Source organism: Echinops telfairi, unplaced genomic scaffold (genome assembly GCF_000313985.2).
Source record: "Echinops telfairi isolate 266 unplaced genomic scaffold, ASM31398v2 ScPeMD7_3533;HRSCAF=4204_0, whole genome shotgun sequence".
NCBI classification, from domain to species: domain Eukaryota; kingdom Metazoa; phylum Chordata; class Mammalia; order Afrosoricida; family Tenrecidae; genus Echinops; species Echinops telfairi.
In genome coordinates, this window is record NW_022107431.1 from 31,858,668 (window position 1) to 31,867,919 (window position 9,252).

The 9,252-nt window shown below is 48.7% G+C and overlaps 1 protein-coding gene across 1 annotated transcript in view; it reads right to left on the bottom strand.

Moving 5' to 3' along the window:
* Positions 1-1,552: 1,552 nt before the first annotated feature.
* ARFGEF3 (ARFGEF family member 3) overlaps positions 1,553-9,252 on the bottom strand; it is a 68,937-nt gene continuing 61,237 nt past the window's right edge. The window contains exons 24-25 of the mRNA XM_045294592.1: positions 6,344-7,565; positions 1,553-3,768 (exon numbers count right to left, since the gene is read on the bottom strand). Coding sequence (XP_045150527.1) covers positions 3,577-3,768; positions 6,344-7,565 — 1,414 coding nt within the window. The 3' untranslated portion in view covers positions 1,553-3,576. The remainder of the gene's footprint in view (positions 3,769-6,343; positions 7,566-9,252) is intronic.

A 9,252-nucleotide genomic window follows, 5' to 3' on the forward strand; every position in this document is an offset into this window, starting at 1 on the left:
TCTGGCACCTTCTACAATGTTGTCTAACCAGTCGTGTCTGTATCGGAAAATGTGCATTTTGGAAAGTGGTTATTTATTGTTAAAGTCTCTAACGCTGCCGATGTTGTTAGGTGCCACTGAAGAGGTGTCTCCGACAACAGAATGAGCCAGAGCCCTACCATCCTCCGTCCTCACAATTCTGACTCCTGGGACCAGAGCCCACTGTTAGTTATGTCAATCCATCTTCTAGAAGGTCTTCCTCTTTCTCTGACACTCAACTTGATTAAAGGTGTTGTCCTCATCCAGTGACTGATCTCTCCTGATAATGTGTCCAAAGTAAATGAGAAACTATCATGTCATCCTGGCTTCTAAGAAGCAGTCTCTAGCTGTGTACTTCTTCCAAGACGGACTTGTTTGTTCTTCTGACAGCCCTGGTACTTTCAGTCCATTGACAATGGCTTTAGTACCTGAGACTCTGCAGAGAAGCAGGTCGAGAGGCATGGCTGGCAACAGAGTACTTTACTCTGAGCAATTGAATGGCATTTGAAACGTGTACAAATCTTACATGCCAACCCTAGACACAGCCTGCCACATACTTCCTCATAACATCTGGCCACATACAGTACTGTTCCACCTTCTCCATCTAATCTAGTTCGTTTTCTAAATTTACACTGAAGGTCTGGCTTTAATATTTTTTGGGGGGGTTGCTTGTTTCCCTTCATTGAATACACTCAGGAGATTGTTTCATGGAACCTCCCTATAAGCACTTTTGAACCCTGTTTTAAGGATCTTCTTAACATCACAGCCGGAGACCTCCATCTCGGCAGCTCCTGGGGTCGAACCTCTTGACAAGCCCTACCTTTCTCTCACTGGTTGGGCTTGCGGAGGAAGCATGGCCTCGGGCATTCAGGAAGACCTTTTTCAAATCAAACCACTTACGGGAAATCCCAGGAAGGCTCTCAACCTCTGAGTTTGTGTCTCTTGTCTGAAAACTCAATGTGGGCATGAAGCAGAAGTCCCTCTTCCAGTGGCACCACCCTCTGCTGTCTGTCACCTCTTGCCATGGATATCTATTGGTACCAGCTTCCAACAAAAGGGCTGATAAGAATAGATTTCATTTTTGGAGGACTCTTTCCTCCATAAGCAGTATTGTGATGTATACAGGGAAGCCACCGCGTACCTATTACATGCCTGCATTGTATTTATTACCTAGGGTTCCTTTAAGACTGATTTCCTCAATTGACTCTGTATATGCTCTCTCCTTCAAATGAGAAAAGGCCTCGTAATCACTGTGCTGAGAAGTTTCCATTTAAAGGTACTTTGACTCACATCTTCAAGAAGAAAACTAGCTAAGTCCCAGTAGTTAATAGGTACTTCAGGGGAACGGGGGTGGTGCTGGGACTGAGCTCAATTATCTGCTTGAAATTGGATGGGGATGTAAGGTAGCTGTGGCGCAAAGAATGGTGGGCACGAAGGTGGGCTAAAGAGAGATGATGTGGGCTCTTGGAGAGGGTGATAGAAAAGATGATGGGTTGGTCCCATTGCCTCGTACAAAACTAAGTAAGGAGCTCTATAAAGCAACTGATGTTTTTATTCTTGGGTCAGTTTACTAGAGCAGGTTTGGATATCCACATTGGATAAAACTAGTTTCATGAGAGTGAATTGATTTCTAAACAGCTAATCTATTCCTGGAACGTGAACTTTGAACATAGGAAAGGGCTCCCTTTAACTTTGTATGCTTTTCAACAGTTGCTACAAATACACTTGTAAGTACTCCGATTTTATAATCCGTTTCATTCTTTCCCCTTACCTCACACCATTAAAATGTGGAGCTAAATCAAATAGTTAGAAAAAGAAAAGACAGCCGTGTTGCCACCTGTTTTTTTCTTTTTGGAAGTGTCGGCTTTCAATTCCACTTACAAAGCATAAAACTGCCAGTCTTGGAAACAGCTCGTTGCTATCCCAAGAATGCATTGCCTGTTGCGACCAAAGAGCTGAAGAGCAACTTCTAAACTTGAACCAACTCTCTTCTAGAGTGTGCGGTCCTTGTGGTGGCCCGTGAGATGGTACGGTGCTTTCTTTTAGACTGCTGCAGGGAACCCTCGCTTCCCCAACTGGACATAGCTACCCATTTCCCAAGGAAGGCAAAATTTGCACCCACCAGGGCTGAAGTCAGCTCAGTTTCAAACCCGTATTTCACTCAAGATTGAAGAGGTCAGCTCTTATTTTTAAAAGATGACATATGCAATTATGAATATAGTTTTTGGGTCTGGCAAAATTATATGCTTTAGCCATTAATTGTACTCTCTAGAATGTTTATAAATAGGCTTGACAGAAGGGTTTTAATCATTAGGATTAGAGTTTAAGACCCATAAAATACATTGTGAATTTTTAAAAGTTCCAAATTCATTTTCTAGTAATAATTGGGAAAAGAAATATTTTAACAGTGAATATAAGGCTAAGACATATGTCATTCTCTGCCCCTTCCCTTTCAGTTTTCCTTCTGAGACTAGTGGTTGTATCACTTGTAAAAACTATCTGCCGGTTTCTAAAATGAAGACTTGGGGTGATTATATCATATCATAATCCCCTTTCCCACCCTCCTTGTGTCTCCCTACCCAACACTTCCTGTTCCCAATCCCTGAGAAGTCAGCTCGCTGGATGGAGGATTCGGACTCCCTCTCCTCCAAGGGTATTGACGTAAAATGAGTTGCATTTTGAATTTCCTTTTTCCTTAAAAACCGGATGCTGTACTTATGTGTTCAGCTGTCTGTGGAGCATAGAAACATCTGTGCAACAAGGGGCTAAGGCACCATTTCGTCTTTCCTTGTTTCTCTGGGCGCAGAAGCAAAGGCTGATGGGACAGCCGTTACCTCTGGGGTCCCTGTGTCTGAGACACCTGCCAGGAAGGAAGGGTCTTCCTCCAGAAATAGGGAATTGAAGGCACAGCAGTACCTTACACCGGAAGTTGGTATTGACCGATCTGAGAGGCTTGGTCATTTACAAACAATTTTGAAATGTTCTGGAATATCCCGCAGCAAAGGACATACCTTTCTTATTACCCCTTAGAAGAGAGTTTTGCATCTGCTTTCTTCCCACCCAACCTGCCATCAGAATCTAAATCTTTCTCCGGTTAACAGTGTCTGAGGGTTTACACATCAGCTTGACTTACCAGCAGGCGTTTCCAGAAAAGAGTGCCTTTGTAAATGGTCCATCAATGGGGCAATGCGGGGGTTTCAGAGGACTGCTCCTCCGAACGGACCCATTCGGGGATGGATAGCTAACACGGCAAGCAAAGCACTGAGAAACACAGTTCTTAAGATTTAGAAAGATTTGTCAAGGAGTGGAAGTCTCTTCTGGAAAAATCCAAGTCAGCGGTTGGCCACCTAGGCACCGCACCTCGGTACCCCTATGGCACCACAACGCTGCTTCATGAGGGAGTGATCAGAGAGGGGGTTCCTCTTCCCCCCCCTTCTACAATGTTAGGAAACATTGTTCTCGGAGACTTGAGTTGCTGTGGGGCGCGGGTGCTGGGGGATGCTATCCGTTGGGTTGGCAAGCGTCCTCTAACCCCTGCAGGGTGATTTCCCATGGACTTTACACAATGATGTCATACACGCGGCCCACGCGGCCCAGCCACTCTCGCAGGGCCTGCCGCACTCGGATGTCAGTCACGTGGCAGGTCAGCTGGCTGATGCACGGGAACACCGCGGGCTGCAGGGCAGTGAAGGTCTGGTCCGGCAGGATCTGGATCTGGTTGAGAACGGTTAGCACCATGTTGGTCCACGCCTACGAGAGAAGATTGAAGACAAATCAGCAGCTTTCTCCCACGGTCGCCTTCCTACCAGCCCTGAGGTGTGACTGTGTACGGCAAACCCAGCGGGGGTTTCCTCCGGCTGTGGGTCACCATACATGGCCATCACACCGCCGTAGAGACTCTACTGCCTTTCAGACGTTTGTGTGGAAGTTTTCCATTCTTTTCCAATTCCATTTTCCAATGGACTCTTTGCAGCCTCCTTGTACAACACAGAGACCCTCACCTGGTGCTGTCCCGCGCTCACAGTTGTCTGAGCCCATCCTTGTAGCCACTCCATGGATCCCTCCTGCTGACGTGCCTCCTCTTTCCCACCGACCCGCTCCTTGACCCAGCTTGCTGTGCTCCTCCAGGGACTGATGACTTGAAATTCAGAGGTCCCTCGGTTTCTTCTGCTCTCTTCTCAAACTCATCTTGGGATACCCGACACTCACTGCTGTCTACTGGATTCCGCCTCAGAGGACTACGTAAAACTGCCCTGTTGGATTCCAAGACGTTAACTCTTTACAGGAGTAGAAAGCACCATCTTTCTCTCTTGGAGCAGCTGGTGGTTTCGAACTGCTGACTTGTGGACCGTAATGCCAAGGTGTACGCACTATGCCACTAGAGGCAGACAAAACATTAAAGTCAAGTCATTTGCTGTGGAGTCACTCCTGACTCACAGCAAACCCCACATGTGCAGGGTAGGACTGCACTGCATCAGGCTTCATGGGTGTAGCTTATCAGGCCTTGGGGTTGGTTGGAACTGCTAACCTTCGTAGCTGAGCACCTCCGTGAAACACGGGGTGCCTGTGTGGTGCAAGCAGTCACCATTAGAAATGTCTCATTTTCTGCTTTCACAACTTCTCTTCATGAGGTTTCAGTAGGTCACAAACCCTAAAGCAAGGCTTTATAAAGCCTGTACATCTTAGAAGATGCCTCCTTTAGTTAACTAAGGGTATCCTTTAAGGATAACTTTAAAAACCATAAGCAAAATCACAAGATGGGAAAAGCAATGAAGAGATGAGCAGCTGCCCCGGGTGGTCCTTTCAGGACCAAATGGAAGAAAACCTGCTGTGGGGCTTTATGGGTAGCAGGCCTTTTATCATGGCATCCGTTACTGGAAAATCAAGAAGAAAATAAATGGAGCTACACTGGATTTTGATATAATTACATGGAAAACACACACACAGGGGCTTCAAAAAGTTTCAGGAAAAATTCCGTTTTCCTAAAACCCTTTAAATCCCTGCCATAGGTCTCACATGGACTCTGGTAGTGAGCGGGGCGAGGCCCATTTTCTAAATCCCCAGAGTCATATAGGCCTCCCCGGTGGCTAGCAAGCACTGCACCTGGGGTAGCAGCTTCCCGGGATCGTTGAGAGGCTGGAGAAATTGGTGGGTGACATCTGTCCCCTAGGTCCCCAAAGCTATAAAGATACCATTATCTCTCAACATGGATGCTTGTAAATCTCTGTTCTATGAGGATTTTTATGGGGCCTGAAGTTAATTTTTAATTTTAAATTATACACAAAGCATGTTGCAAGGTTCTTATGAATTCCAATTTGATATATTCCTGTGTAGATTTATCGAAAACTTGGGCTTCACACTTTCTTGCGTCTGTGACAGGAATCTTCAGCTTATTTCAAAAAGTCTCTCCCAAGATTTCTTGGTTTCAAAAAAAAAAAAAAAAGGTATCTTGGTTTCTCTCTCGGACTTGCAGCCACCTTCAAGGGCAGAGGTGAGCTGCTCCTTAGGATTTCCCGGACTGGATTGTGACATTGGATGGGAACAGACCACCTCCTCCCTTGGAGGTGGGGGGTAGGGTTAGAACTGCTAACCTGGCAGGTAGCAAACCCCGTGCTTCTCTCACCAGGACATAAGGAGTCCTTTTTGAGGCACCAGAGAATAAAAACTTATGAGGACAGGCCCTCTCAAAGCCCTTTGAAGAGTGTTTTTGTGCCTGGGATGGGTTAGAATAACTATCAAAACTCAAAAACTCAAACTCACTCCCATTGAGTCAATTCTGACTCATGGTGACCCTGTAGGGCAGGGCAGAACCACCCCCGGTAAATTTCGGAGACCAGAAATCTTTACTTGATCAGGAAGCCTCATCTCTCTTACGTGGAGTGGCTGGGGGTTTGAGTAGCTGGCCTCGTGGTTAGCAGCTCAACCCAGGATGGACTTTCTTCAATGCTCTCTTCAAATGACAAGCCGGGGACTTCATTCCAGTTACATGCACATCAATTTCAGGAGCTTCGGCCTCTCTGCACAGGTGGTTTGCTGCTTTCTGTGAGGGTCGTGGGTGGTGGTGAAGGGGACGTGCCAAGAAAAGGTTGAGGGTTTGCATGGCAACAGAAAAAGCCCGAGGCACCATCCCCATGAGTCGGGTTCAACCCGATAGTCCACGGGTCTCCTGGATCCCCCGCACTGTGGGGGAAGAAGCAGATGCTGGGCGTCAATTGCACCGGCCCTGCAGGCACCGTACTCTACGGGGGATGACTGCCACCTCCGTGGAGTTTTACAAGGTGCCACCCTCCCTCCCCAGGGCAGCAGCAGGCACAGACACACGTACCTGGATCTGGGCCTCGGAGTCTCGCACGGAAACGCTCAGGGAGCTCCCGGTGGAGCCCGAGCGGGGCCGCTTCTCGTGCCGCAGGAGCTCGGGCCCGGCGCTGAAGGAATGGCGCATCTGGCCCTGGTCCATCAGGTGCTGGGGCCGCTGCAGCAGCGGGGAGTCCTGGCCCCGGGGGGCCGGCGGCTCTCCCTTCTTCTCCACTTTGGGGAAGGCAGGGGGCAGGCTGTGCTGCTGCTGTTGCTTCCGCTTTCTGTATTCCGTCATCAGCTTGGAGATGGTTTTGTCGGCCGCCAGCGTGCAGAGCTTGTTGCCCGCACTCTCCCACCACTCCTTCTTCGGGCCGGGCTCCCTCGCCTCCACCTTGGGGCTCGGGGGCAGCATCAGCATCTCCCCGCTGCTCCCCCTCAGGCTCAGACACTCACTGAGGTGGTCCCGGACTTGACTCCGGTCGTCCTCGGAGGGCGTCTCTTTCCCGGAGAAGCCCCCCGTGGACGGCGTGGAGGACTCGGACTGGAAGGAGGGGAGGAGGAAGAAGGGGTCGTTCTTGAGCAGCGGCGCCTCCTCCAGGCTGGCCTCCAGGTCCAGGTGCATCTGGATGTAGGTGTGGCACAGCTCCAGGCACAGCTTGTGCAGCCGCTTCACCAGCCACACCCAGTCGGCGTTGCTCACGGGCTGGACGCTGAGCGAGGGCAGCCTGGACCGCCACTGCCTCTTCTCCTTGCCCCGCGGGGGGCTGACCTGGGCCGTCTCCTCGAAGATGTCTTCATCTTCCGATGAGCACTGCTGGGAAGAGTCGGTGCTCCTCGCCTCGTCCTCAAACAGGGCCTTCTTCACTTGCTCGGCCGCGATGGTCTCCTGGTTGGTGAGGATGGCGCACACCAACGCGTGGAAGTAGATGTTAAAACTCATGGCGGACTGGCGGTAGAGGTTGGCGGCGCCCCCGATGCCCGACACCTTCTTCAGCAGGCATTTCAGCCCGGGGCTGGTGTCGAACTCTCGGGCTGTCCTGTAGGAGTCCAGCAGCAGGTCAAATATGACGGCCAGGTTCTGCATGGAGATGTACCTGAGGAAGCCAGCCGGCTTGCTCTCGGGCACCGGCACAGTCTTCTCCTCTCCCGGGCAGGGGCCTTTGACGAACTCTTCCAACAAGATGTCGTACAGGTTCTGGAGCAGCACTTGATGAGAGAGTAAACTCACCACAATTTCCCTGAAGGAGACGCTGCCAACAGAATCAACAGCGGGGCGTTAGGCGCAGTCTGCCCTAGATGCTGGCAATCCAGACACTTCAGACTACAGAACTCCCCGGGCTTCAAATCATTGTGAATGAGGGACAGTGGAGATTGGGGACCCAGACCCATCAGTAGGCAAATGGAAATCCCTTACAGAGCCAGTCAGAGTGCAGTGTAGCAACAATGAAACACAACTTTCCCCTTCCTCCTCCTCACTATCATGATCCCAATTCTACCTCACAAATCTGGCTAGACCAGAGCACGTACACTGGTACAGATAGGAACTGGAAACCCAGGGAATCCAGGGCGGATGATCCCTTTAGGACCAGTGCTGAGAGTGGTGATACTGGGAGGGAGGGAGAATTACAAGGACCTACATATAACCTCCTCCCTAGGGGATGGACAACAGAAAAGTGGTTGAAGGGAGATCTCAGACAGTGTAAGACATGACAAAATAATAATTCATAAAGGAGGGGAAAAATGAGCTGATACCAAGGGCTCAAGTAGAAAGCAAATGTTTTGAGAATGATGATGGCCTCAAATGTGCTTGACACAATGTATGTATGTAAGGATGGTGATAAGTGTTGTGCAAGCCTGTGGAGGCAGGACATGGGAACCATGTCGGCGGAACGCCTGGCAATTTTTAGCTTTCAGGAGTGGTAGAATTAAATCTGTGATGCTACGGAATGCACACGGGTCTGGTCTTAGGAAAACAGAATGTTTACTTCCTTGAAGGCCCAGTGGTGGGATAGGGCACATTTGTTTCATAGCTGATGCATTTTAATTTTCCTTTTTTCCAACCCCTTTCTTCTCTTCCTAGAAACCTTATTGCAGCCTGGCTTTGGAGGGATGAAACTACTTCCCCAAGATGGGATGTTAGGATTTTAAGTGCAGTTATAGAAACGTTAGTGCTTCTAGCTCATGAGGAAGGGGAGAGTCAGCCAACATAAGAAGTTTTCTGGAGCTCACACCTGCAAGGTTAGGAAACAAATGGGCCAGTGTCCAAAGCAGCAGTCACCTGCTGATTCCCGCTCACTCAGCTCCCAGAATGCGCCCTTCGGGTCAGCTCTGGGGGATGGGAAGGGCAGGCTTTCCTTACCCTCCCAGACATTTGCCCAGGACTCTGGGTTGTGGCACAGCTGAAATGCCCTCGTCAGGAGGGCAGCATCCTGCTTCTTCTGTCAGTCTGGACCAGGTGGAGATAGAAGTCAATGTTCAAATACTCCAGCGAGTCAGCTTCTTCTGTATCCCTGAATTCGCCACTGTGATTGTGGGTTTAGGTTTTCATATTCTTTTCATGGCTCGTGGATTTTTGTGAAAATCAGAGTTTAGGTTGCAGGCTCTTTCATATAACTGATCAATCTTAACAATGACATCAGAGGCCTAGCGATCACGTAAGTAGCATTTGCTTAATTTTTAGTGCTAAACGATTCAAAATTATTTCTTTTCAACAAGCAGAGAAAAGAACAAAAATCCTTCTATAACTCTAAAGAAGATTCAGCAAATGTTTGTTCCCACTGATCTGTTAATACTCTTTGGTGTGCTATGAACGTTCTTTTTTTATTTATTTATCTTTCTTTCTTTTTTTTTTTCCTTTTTTAACATTTTATTAGGGGCTCATACAACTGTTATCCCAATCCATACACACATCAATTGTGTAAAGCGCATTTGTACACC